The 12326-nt window shown below is 46.3% G+C and overlaps 1 protein-coding gene across 2 annotated transcripts in view; it reads left to right on the forward strand.

The window, feature by feature from the left end:
• Positions 1–12326, forward strand: part of CEMIP (cell migration inducing hyaluronidase 1) — a 160219-nt gene that overhangs the window by 95017 nt on the left and 52876 nt on the right. For both annotated transcript variants that reach the window (XM_027521094.1, XM_027521095.1), the window contains exons 4-9: positions 480–618; positions 1348–1584; positions 5676–5855; positions 9075–9145; positions 9908–10003; positions 10594–10715. In XM_027521094.1, coding sequence (XP_027376895.1) covers positions 480–618; positions 1348–1584; positions 5676–5855; positions 9075–9145; positions 9908–10003; positions 10594–10715 — 845 coding nt within the window. The remainder of the gene's footprint in view (positions 1–479; positions 619–1347; positions 1585–5675; positions 5856–9074; positions 9146–9907; positions 10004–10593; positions 10716–12326) is intronic.

Genomic DNA, 12326 nt, shown 5'->3' on the forward strand with positions numbered 1-12326 from the left:
CCATCTCTCTGGTCTGCTGCCTCTGAGCCCAGCAGATAGATGCAGGTTGCCATAACTTTAGATGGACAAAACAAATGTCACATGCTTAGAGCTCAGGTCAGAGCATCTGGTTGTTGGAGATAACCATCAACTCCGAGCACTTAAGGAATGCCTTGTCAGAGTCCAATCTTAATGAAAGAAGCATTTATAGAGGAAACTCCTTACTGGTGCTCTGAGCTGTTCTGCTTATCTGACTTTCAGATGCTTACTCATTGAAGGCAGAGCACACAGTGAAGGCAGCAGACCAAGCAGGCAATATTTACCCATGGCAAGACAGAGGAAAGTTAACATCATAAGCAAAGCAAACACAGAAGTACATGAAGGAGGGCTTCTTGCCTGCCTGGAGGAGATGGGGGCTCAGGAGGTCTGCCCGTCTCTCTGCTAGAATCTCATCACTAACACTTGTGTTCTTCAACCTCACTCCATTCCTACCTCTTCAGGAAAGCTAGTCATTAAAGACCAAGATGAGGCCATTGTTCTGCGTACCCGGCACATCCTGATTGACAGCGGAGGAGAGCTGCATGCTGGGAGTGCCCTCTGCCCTTTCCAGGGCAATTTCAGCATCGTTTTGTATGGAAGGTGGGTAGACATCCCCATGCTACTGTGGGTAACATGCCACCCTTGGATCTGATGCGGGGGAGATTGTCCATAGAAGAGAGGAAGGTGAGACAGCAAGCCTTTAGTGCAAGAAAGGAATTGTCATTACATCTTACCAGATCACAATCACGAGCAAGACAGACACTAGCAATTTGGGTGAGTTGGAGAGGTACACGAGGTATTTTATTTACTGTGGCTCAGGTCTGGACTTAAGTTACAGAAACCCCTGCCAGCCTTTCAGCTGCTTTCTAATCATGTCATGGCTCAGGGAGTCTCTGTGAATGTTTATTAATAGGCTCTGATGGACAAGATAAAGAAAAATTCCAGGCAGCATTTGCCTCTGGCTGTGCTCCATCACCAAGCAATTGAGAGTTCTCAGAAGTAGTAGCCAAGAATACACAGGGTATGCAGTAGTTGTCCAGGTGATTCCACATCTGATATGGACCAAAATATAATGCACTTAGACCTGGAAAGAAGTGCCAACATGTTGACTGTTGATGAGTATTTCTGCTTGGCCTGTTGGACTCATTTTGTTCTGGCTTGAGACTATCTTGGTTGCTCGTGCTATGTCTACTGATTTTGGGCGGTCACCAGGTGTAATTGGTTCTACGGTGGCCACAGTGGGAGTCAGCAGCAGTGCCATCCCCTCTGGGCTCAGCAGCCACTAAACAGAGATGTTGGCCAACCACAGAGAGCCGTTTTCTCTCATAGGGCTGATGATGGCATTCAGCTAGACCCCTACTTTGGCCTCAAATACATTGGTGTCGACAGAGGAGGTACCCTTGAGTTGCATGGACAGAAGAAGCTCTCTTGGACATTTCTGAACAAGACTCTTCACCCGGGTGGCCTGGAAGAGGGAGGCTATTTTTTTGAAAGGAGCTGGGGTCACCGTGGAGTTATTGTCCATGTCATCGACCCCAAATCAGGAACAGTCATCCATTCTGACAGGTAAGGTTTGCCTTCACATCAACACATTCATTCATTCAACACACACTTACTGGACGTGTGTCCTAGCCAGAGGCCACTCAGGGTGCTGAGCTGTGAGCAAAACAGAAATCCTTGATCTCAAGGAGTTAGGTCTCTCCTTCCCGGGGCATCTTCCTTGTGAAGCTGAATTGAACAGGAACAGGCACATTCACACACACGTATGCACACGTACACACAGCATAGTTTCAGGCTGGGATCATTGGTAATTAGGGGGAAGACATAGGTGGTGCAGAGTAACTCAGGAAGGTCATCTTACATCACGTGGTCAGGGAGCCAGGTGTAAATAAGAGACATTTGAGCCGAGGACTTTGGGGTGAGGCTGAGTCAGGGAATGATTGTTCAAGACTGAGAGCAGCAAGTGCAAAGGGCCAGGGCTGAGAAAGTGTGTGATGTTCTCATAGGACGGAAGGGCCAGCAGAGAGATGGGAGGGCAGAGAGTGGTGGAAACGACATGCAATGATGTCAGAGTTTCAGGCAGAGGCAGGTGTGCGGCCTGGGAGGCCCAGTGAGGAGGTGGGTTTTATTCTTAGTAGAATGCAAAACCACCAAAATACTTTAAGAAAAAAGTGATCTGATTTAGCCATAACTATGGAGAAGGAACTCACTCCAGGATTCTTGCCTAGAGAATCCCATGGACAGAGGAGCCTGGCAGGCTATAGTCCATGGGGTTGTAAGAGACGGACACAACTTAGCGACTAAACCACCACATTTACATTATCCCCTTCCTCTTGAGCCTCCCTTCTGCCTCCCCCATCCCACCACTCTAGGTCATCACAGAGCACCACACTGACCCCCTGTGCTATGCAGCAGCTTCCCACTAGCTCTCTGTTTTACATATGGGAGTATATATATGTCAGTGCTACTCTTTCAATTCGTCCCACCCTCTTCTTCCCCATTCTCTACATCTGCATCTCTATTCCTGCCCTGCAAATAAGCTCATCAGTACCATTCTTCTAGATTCCTTATATATACATTAACATAAACTTACGGCTGATTTGCATTTTTGTACAGCAGAAATGAACACAACTTTGTAAAGCAATTATCCACCAATTAAAAATTTGCAAAATTAAATAAATAAAAAAGAAGTAAAAAATAAAGAAGAATACCTTCTAATTGAAAGAATTGGCTGCTCTGTACAGAGTGGATTGTTTGCAGAGAGCTAAAGTAAAGTTCAGGACTTCCCTGGTGTCTCAGGGGTAAAGAATCTGCCTGCCGATGCAGGTGACACGTGTTTGATTCCTAGTCTGGGAAGATTCCACATGCCACAGAGCAACCAAGCCCTTGCACCACAGCTATTGAGTCTTGCTCTAGAGCCCGGGAGCTGCAACAACTGAGCCCATGTGCTGCAACTACTGAAGCCCGAGTGCCCTAGAGCCTGTGCTCAACAACAAGAGAAGCCCCTGCAACGAGAAGCCGTGCACTGCAATGAAGAGTAGCCCCCTGCGACCTGCAACTAGCAAAAAGCACACGCAGTAAGGTAGACCCAGCACAGCCAAAAATAAATACATAAAATTATATTTTTAAAAAGTAAAGCTAGCAGAGGTGGTTCAGAGGCTTCCACATGGTCTGGGCAAAAGATGTCGCTGGCAAGGATTCAGGTAGAAGCAGCGGCGATAGAAGTGGATGGACTGGAGAGAGGAGGCAGAAACAGCAAGTCTCTTCTCCCTGTCCTCTCTCCGGGCTTGGGTATGAGCTGGTAGACTCTGCAGAGGCTAGACCTGACCAGTAAGCTCCCAGGGCTTCTTGTCCAGACCCTGCAGAGGCCAGTCCAGGCCACTTGGAGAGAAAGAGACATGAAGAAGGGCACAGCTGGAGTGGGCAAGCAGACACAGCTGTTCTGGTGCTGCTGGAGGATGGGGATATTGAATTCCTCAAAAACAGGGCAGGAGCCATGAGCGTCCACAGGAAGGCAGCAAGAGCTGGCTGTGATATGGTGTAGGCTGGCCCATTCACTTTGCCCTCCAGTGAATATCAGTAACAATGATACAATCACTAGACTTTGTGCAAACTCTGTGTTAACCGCTTTCTCCACCATATATAACTGAATCTTCATAAATGCCCTGGGAGGTGATTCTGTTGTTATACAGATGAGAGCACTGAGGTTGAGTGAGGCTAAATTTGCTCAGAGACTTCCCTGGTGGCTCAGATGGTAAAAAAAAAAAAAAAAAAAATCTGCCTGCAACGCAGGAAATATGGGTTTGACCCCTAGGTTGGGAAGATCCTCTGGAGGAGGAAATGGCTACCTACTCCAGTATTTTTGCCTGGAGAATCCCTTGGATAGAGGAGCTCAGCATCACAAGGCTTGGGAGTGTTGGAGCTGGGATTCAAACCCAGATCTGCCCAGACCCTGAGTCACTAAATTGCCCCCATGGGTCCCCTGGTGACAGCCACCTGCTTGGCCTGGGGTGGAGCAATCCTCAGCCCAGGGGTAACGCAACCAGGATGCACTTGGTTGGCACAAAGGCTATCGGAGAGCTCCTCCCTTCAGAGGAGAGAGAGTGGTCTACTCAGTTGTGCTCTGACTCCTGGATGCTGCTTCTTTCTTTAAAATTTTATTATATTTTACTCAATTTATTCTTATTTTAGTTTTTATTATTAACTTTCATAGTCACTTTACAATATTATATTAGTTTCTGCTGTGAAGCAAAGTAAATCAGCTATACGTATACATATATCCCCTCATTTTTGGATTTCTTTCCCATTTAGGTCAACACAGAGCACTGAGTAGAGTTCTCTGTGCTATACAGTAGGTTCTCATTAGTTATCTAGTCTATACATTGTAGTGTATATATGTCAGTCCCAATCTCCCAGTTCATCCCACTCCTTTTCCCCCCTCGGTGTCCATATATTAGTTCTCTACATCTGTGTCTCTATTTCTGTTTTGCAAATAGGTTCATCTGTACCATTTTTCTAGAGTCCACATATCAGTGATATAATACGATATTTGTTTTTCTCTCTCTGACTTACTTCACTCTGAACGACAGTCTCTAGGTCCATCCATGTCTCTGCAACTGGTGTTGTTTTGTTCCTTTTTTATGGCTGAGTAATATTCCATTGTGTATATGTACCACATCTTCTTTATCCGTTCCTTTGTAGATAGACATTTAGGTTGCTTCCATGTCCTGACTATTGTAAGTAGTGTTGCAAAGAACATTGGGGTGCACTCATTCTTTTGAACTCTGGTTTTCTCCAGATATAGCGCTGCTTGTTAAGTAGTACAATATGGATTACTTGTGGCGCAGTAGCAGCAGCAAACACACACGCAAATGCAGGCTATGGTCACTTGAGACCTGGTCACCTGGAGGTTACTTGCATAAGGTTACTTGGAGAAATAAGAACTTAGATCAGCTCTGGGGAGGTAGTAAGCATTTGATTGGCTGAAGAGAAGTTTAGAATGATAGAGCGAAGGCAGGAGTGGGCTTGTGGTATGATTATGAGACCCTGAGATATGCTAGGATTGTAGCAGACGTTTCATGGGAAAGATCAGTGGAGATGGAAGGGGCCTAGGTGGGGTCAGACCAGGTTATGGAAACAATTAAAAGTAAGTTTGAGGACCCCTGAGCATCCACACATCCCCTCACCCACATCCCCTAACCGCCTTTGTTTTCCTTTTCTCAAATCTTGGCTATTCATGCTGGTTTATTTTTCTAGATTCCCTGTAGAACTATTTTGCTTGTTAAGTTCCAAGACAAATTCTTTTGGAATGTTCATTGCCATTGTACAAAATCTTTATACTTAGTAAGTATGCTTTATATTTAGAGCTGGGATCACAGCAAAATTTTATCTTTCCTTTGTAAATTCTTGTCACCTGTGGTGTAGGTTTTTTGAGATATCCATTTCATAGCTGCTTTATATGTATGAGGATGGATTACCTTTGACAAGTCTCAGATGATTTTTTTTTTTTTGCTGTAATAAAAGCTCTTCTCTTTAAAAATCATGACTCTTGAGATTTTGGATGGCATGTTAGCTGTCTTACCACAGGTTGGTGCTTAGAGCTCTCTTTTTGCACTGCTGTTAGGACTATTAATATTCCTTCTCCCTGCCTCTTTCAGATTTGACACCTATAGATCCAAGAAAGAGAGTGAGCGTCTGGCCCAGTATTTAAATGCCGTGCCTGATGGCAGGATCCTTTCTGTTGCTGTGAATGATGAAGGCTCTCGAAACTTGGATGATGTGGCCAGGAAGGCGATGACCAAACTGGGCAGCAAACACTTCCTACACCTTGGATTCAGGTATTGGTCATCACTTCCATCACTTCCCCAGGCTCCAGAACACTAAAGCAACGCTAGCCCAGTCAGACTTTACCTAACTTCCTTCCTGGTTTCCCCAGGGCCACGTGACCCTCAAGGGTGACCCTGGAGGATGCAGGCACACACATCCATCTGCATTGGATGTATTATGACTTGTTTTTAAAGGGAACCTAGTTTTTCTTACAAGCATATTCCACTCTTCAAACTTCAAAGCTCTCTGTGTATGTATACTCATTCATTCAGTCACTTACTAAATATTAATTGAGTATCTACTGAAGGTAAGAGCTATGCCTCAGATGTACAATGAATGGTCATTTTCCTTTCCTTTGGCGAAGGGATCGTAACGTGCCTTGGGGTTGGCAGACATCTGTTTAGAGACTACATGAAGTGCCTCTGCCCTGCCAAGACCCTCCCAGCAGAAGGGGCACTTTGATGTGCTCCAGAACGAGTTTTGTTTGCCTGGGTTTGCAGCGTCATGCCTGATTCTGGCGGTGTGCACGCTTTGGCATGAAGATAAATGCATTATGGTTTATCCGACAGTAGCCACACCTTTGAATCGTGTTGAATCAGATCTTGGTTTAGTGGAAAGTTGAGATCATCTTTCCCGTGGCTGTTGGAGATAGAGACGCCCTGTCCTTCGGCTCTGCAGATGATGGGCAAGATGGGGGCAGGCCAGAGGCTCTCCTGGGCTCTGAGCAAAGCAATTTTACTGATTGGGTGGAGCCCCCCCGGGCAGGAGCAGGGCTCCGGGTTCCAGGGTTCGTTTTCCACCTGCCCATGGGCAACTCCCTCTGGAAGGATTTGGGCAGGAAACTTGAGCAGCCAAAGATGACAATGACACTGTAGTATTGCAAAGCTCCTTTGTTGGTAAAAACTGAGGGCATTGCTATTTCATTGTCATATAAGCCAAAAGGCCAGTTTGTTCATCTACACCAAGAGGTAGCACCACAAAGAGACTGGCTACATATGGCCTCAGCAGAAGAAGGGCCAAGATCTGGCATCCAATTTGTCCTGAATCTTCAGTCTGGGCTGGACCTCCTCCTAGGTGATGGCACGCAAAGTGACTCACCCTCTCTTTGAACTGTCCCCATCATGTGTAAAATGGGATATTTCAGGAGTCAGCTCAGAGGACTCTGGGGAAGGTGAAGGTGATGATATGAGCAAAGTATTTGCCACTGTGGGTGGCACAGAGTAAAACTCAATGAACACTAGCAACTCTTCTCAAGAGCCATGGAAAGGATTGTTGTTGTTCAGTCGCTCAGTTGTATCCGATTCTTTGTGACCCTATGGACTGCAGCATGCCAAGCTCCTCTATCCATGGGATTGTCTAGGCAAGAATACTGGAGTGGGTTGCCATTTCCTCCTCTAGGGGATCTTCCTTATCTAGTGATTGAACCTACATCTCCTATATCTCCTGCCTTGCAGGCAGTTCTTTACCTGCTGAGCCACCAGGGAAGCCCCAATGTATGACATAGGTTGTATCAATTCAGTGAGGGAGAATGTGGTTTGTTCAGTAAACTTATTTGGGTATTATTACTTTTTAAAAAAGGGATCAGTGTCAGAGATAGGGAAACAAGCTTTGGGGATGCTAAATGTGCCTCCAGCTCTTGACCTATCTGTTGATTTGAATTGGTGGTGTAGGAGTAATAGGAAAAGTGGAGGAGAGGCATGTGGGTCCTCTCTAGACATCCATGTGATCTGAAGTTGATATTTTCCCTTTTCTGTTGCTTATCTTCCTTCCCTGTCTTCCACTATCTCCTGGAGTTTGCTCAGACTCATGCCCATTGAGTTGGTGATGTCATCTAACCATCTCATCCTCTGTTGCCTCCTTCTCTTCCTGCCCTCAATCTTTCCCAGCATCGGGGTCTTTTCCAATGAGTCGGCTCTTTGCATCAGGAGGCCAAAGTATTGGAGTTTCAGCATCAGCCCTCCCAGTGAATATTCAGGGTTGATTTCCTTTAAGATTGACTGGTTTGATCTCCTTGCTGTCCAAAGGACTCTCAAGAGTCTTCTCCAACACCATAGTTTGAAGGCATTAATTCTTCAGTGCTCAGGATGGGTGCTCTTAATATGTTCTATGAGTAAAGGAGATACATAGACGGGAATTACATTGTTACCTTTCATTTGTATATAGACCCACTTTGAATGAGAAACTCAGAGCACTTAAAGTCAGCAGAAGATCTGAAACTTAGACCCAGTTCATCCAGGGAGTGATTATTGAGCAGAAATTGAAATAAAGCACCAGGAAGGGACTAGTCCTACTGAGTTCTTACAGGAAGTCATGAGGTCTTGCGGGAAGTCTTGAGCTCTCAAGGAAAGGCAGACATAAAAGAATTGATGATGGTGTGTGAAAGAACAAGAAGGGGAAGGAAGAGAGATGAAGTTGGCAAGGTGGGCACAGGATGGCTTTTTGCTCAGTGCCAAGAAGCTTGCTCTTTATCCAAGAAAGTAGGCATTGAAAGATTTTTAAACAAGTGTGACACAGTCTAATCCCCAACTTCAATGAACCCCAACCTTTGATCTGAAGATGAGATCAAAACAAAAATAATCAAACAAATATGAGCTATTGATAACTCATAGTAAGAGAGAGGCTGGCTTAGGTATTAGAGGTTGGATAAAGATGGATAAGAAAACCTCCCTGCCTTAGAGCAGTGCACATTTCGATGGAAAGAAGAAGAGTGTACAACTTGCCAAAATCAGACCACTTCTTTTTCCTCCTTCGCTCCTCATGAAAAAAAAACATCTCTTTCCTTCCCAAGGCCCAGTGCTGATTGCTGGGGACTCAGACACATCTGCCCAGTTTTCCTCAAGCTTGACTTGGGAGAGAAATAACCTTTCTCCCTTGGAGCATGTCTCCTTATTTTCCTGAAGGACTCAGAGCACTTGCTTCAGGACCTCATTGAGCTTGGCAAGTGGTATGTGGGTCTATGGGCTTGTTTGTTTGTGATTCATGCCCCATCTACTGCCAGAATGGAGTTGCAGAGGCTCAGGATCCACAAACATCAGGCTGGTCAGATGGCCTTTCAAATGGTTAGGAAAGCCAGGGCTTGCTGAGAAAGGCTCTTGTTCTTTTGGAAAAGGGAAGCCCAGCCCGGGAACTCATTTCCCCAAACAGCCTCACTATGACACTATGTTAACTCTGCCTCCAGTACAGGCTCAGACAGGTGAAAACTTTACTTTTTGTTGTTGTCTTTTTTTCAGACACCCTTGGAGTTTCCTAACTGTGAAAGGAAATCCCTCTTCTTCCGTCGAAGACCACATCGAGTATCATGGTAATAAATGGTGAAAGGCCATTCCCCCCTGGGTTTTTCTGACCAATAGGCTCAGGGGCTCTTGGAACCACTCTCCTCCCAGATGGTGCAGTGGTAGAGAATTACAGGAGACATAAGAGACACAGGTTTGATCCCTGGGCTGGGAAGATTCCCTGGAGGAAAGCATGCTAACCCACTCCAGTATTCTTACCTGGAGAATCCCATAGACAGAGGAGGCTGGCGAACTACAGTCCATGGGATCGCAAAAATTGCACATGACCAAACAAACACCCTTCTCCTTCCCCAAAATGTGGCTGATCCATCTCCCAACACACTGTTGAGTGACTAGCTGCTTAATGGCCAGGTTACGTGAGTGGCAAAAGTCCATATTGGTTTAAGGCTGATCACTAAGATAATGTTTACATTTGCAAAGAGATCATCATCCGTTTAATCCCAAGCAAGTGACACAGGAAAGATGAGAACTGGGTCAGAACCAGCAGGAGTAATATTTTGATCTAAAAAGATGCTTTGAGGACTTCCCTGGCAGTCTAGTGGTTAGTGGTCTGTGCTTTCACTGCAGGGGGCATGGGTTCCATCCCTGGTTAGGAAACGAAGATCCCACATGCTATGCCTTGTGGCCAAAAAAAAAAAAAAAAAAAACAGTAAGATGAAGAAGTGGTTCAAGATCTATGTGTGCAGGGGGCTTTCTCTGCCTTAGCATCACATCTTTCTTAATTCGGGGGTCTGTGTGGTTGCTGATTCCTCCCATCTCCTCTTTGATAGGACACCATGGCTCTGCTGCTGCCCGGGTGTTCAAACTCTTCCGGACAGAGCACGGTGAGCTTTTCAACGTCTCCTCATCCAGCGAGTGGGTTCAAGGTGAGGAGCTTGGGACCCCTTGGTAAAATTCCACAGTGGGATAAAAAGTCGGGACTTTGCAGAAGGAGAATTTTTCTTTCCACCAGTAAGACCGCTTGACGGCTTCAGTGTTAACTCAGTTGGCAGCTGAGGGTGGTCTTTAATCTGGGCTCAGTGGGGAATAACCCAGAGGGATGTGCCCTTTCATGGAATGCCTCTTCTGTGCCAGGCGATGGCACTGACAGGGAACACAGACAGCAGTAGGACCCAGCCTTCAAGGAGCTCACACACAGGGACATGGGAGGTGGCATGGAAAGCAACACTCTTCACGAGCACCTTCAGACAATGGGTTCATGGCTGGATCTCATCTTTCTCCTTTTGGCAATAATGAAGAATACCTGTTGCTTTTATAAAATAAGATATTCAATAAGAGGAACTTGCAATGAAAAGTTGGGGGTGGTGGGGAGGTTGGCAGATGGATTACAAGCCTGGTAAGAGCCTGGACATATGGTATTTGATTCCCACTGAGCCGAGGGTACACGGAGGCTGCACCCAGCATGGCCAGTCTCAGCGCCCTGCTTGCCTGACCCTGATCTTTGCTTTCTGCCCAGATGTGGAGTGGACAGAGTGGTTCGAACATGACCAAGTATCTTACACAAAAGGTGGAGAGAAAATTTCAGACCTCGGGGTCACTCATCCAGGGAAAATCTGCAATCGCCCCATTGATATACAGGTAACCAAGAAGTTATCAAGGCTTTGTCTTGAAGAAGATGCTGTAGATCACAAACTATCTTACTATCTGAGTGGTGTGAGTCTCATGGCCCTCCTGTGATGTCGGTAGTGCCAGAGAATAGCGTTCTCATTTTAAAGACTGACCTGGAAGCTGATTGTCTGCTTCAGGCCTCCCGCCATGACTTTCAAAGCCAGGATTCAGATTCTCTTCTGGGTCCTGCTGAAAAGTTCCTGTTCTGTCTCCTCAACCTGCATCTTCAGCTATGGGTGAGGGTGCCCAGTGAGGGGAGTGTTTGACTTTCTCGGCTTCATGCACCCTTCATTTCTTTTAGGGCTTCAAGTTCACAGGGTGTAGCTGGAATTCAGGTGCAGGCTGAGACCAGCCCAGGTGGAGAACACCTACAGCCTTGTTCTCCACTTAGTGAAAGTCAGCCTTCACAGAATGGACAGTATTTGCTTGGGATCTTCACTTGGAGTTAACTCTGTTCAAAAGGGACCTGGGCTTCCCAGGTGGTGCTAGTAGTAAAGAACCCACCTGCCAAGGCAGGAGATGCAAAAGATGTGGCTTCAATCCCTGAGTCAGAAAGATCGCCTAGATTAAGAAATGGCAACCCACTGCAGCATTCTTGCCTGAAGAATCTCATGAACAGAGGAGACTGGCAGGCTACAGTTCAGGAGGTCACAAAGAGTCGGACACAACTGATTGACTGAGCAAAGAGGACCTAGGCTGTCTCAGCTGGCTCCATCATGAAAGTGTGGCACAAATGGGCAGCTCTCACACCTCAGTGGCTCAGCTGGTGAGCTTGAGAGCTCAAGGGAGAATAGGAAAGACAGAGACATAGGCAAGAAAATGGAGTTTATTTCCTTATGCCTGGTCTTCTTCCAAAACAAGATTTGGGGCCACTTAAATGTCTGATAGAGCATTTGGCTTCCCAGATGGCTCAGTGGTGAAGAATCCTCCTGCCAGTGCAGGAAACGCAAGAGATAAGGTTTAGATCCCTGGGTTGGGAAGAACCCTTGGAGGAGGGCATGGCGACCCACTCCCGTATTCTTGCCTGGAGAATCCCACGGACAGAGGAGCCTGACAGGCTACAGTCCACAGGGTTGCAAAGTGTCCAACATAACTGAGCACACACACACACACACACACATACACACACACACGCACACACATACACACACACACACACACACACGAGAATTTAGAGTCATTTCAGGAAGACCGTCTCTGCCCATTTTATCTTCTTTCAGCCAAAAAAAATAGCAACATTTGTACACCACCTTTTCTCAGTTTATCTAACCTCAGGTCCCAGATCATCTGACTATTTTCACTCCTCCATATCCCTCCACCCCTAAGGCTTGACTTCCGCCCTCTGCCTTGCAATATAGAGGGACTGCAGGACAAGGGACCACTTTTCCAAGAGAGGACAGTCGGTTCTGCGGTCAGCAAAGGCCAGGGAAACCGTTCTTATTATTTGGCCAAGGCTGTCTGTTCACATGGCTCCAGTGTGGTTGAGAAGGATTTACCCAGATTCCGTTACACGTTATAGACTCTTCTTGGTCCAAGAGAATCAAAAAGTGCTGACTCCCTCAAAGCACATACTTCTCAGAT

The sequence above is a fragment of the Bos indicus x Bos taurus genome, chromosome 21, assembly GCF_003369695.1.
Source record: "Bos indicus x Bos taurus breed Angus x Brahman F1 hybrid chromosome 21, Bos_hybrid_MaternalHap_v2.0, whole genome shotgun sequence".
Lineage (NCBI taxonomy): Eukaryota > Metazoa > Chordata > Mammalia > Artiodactyla > Bovidae > Bos > Bos indicus x Bos taurus.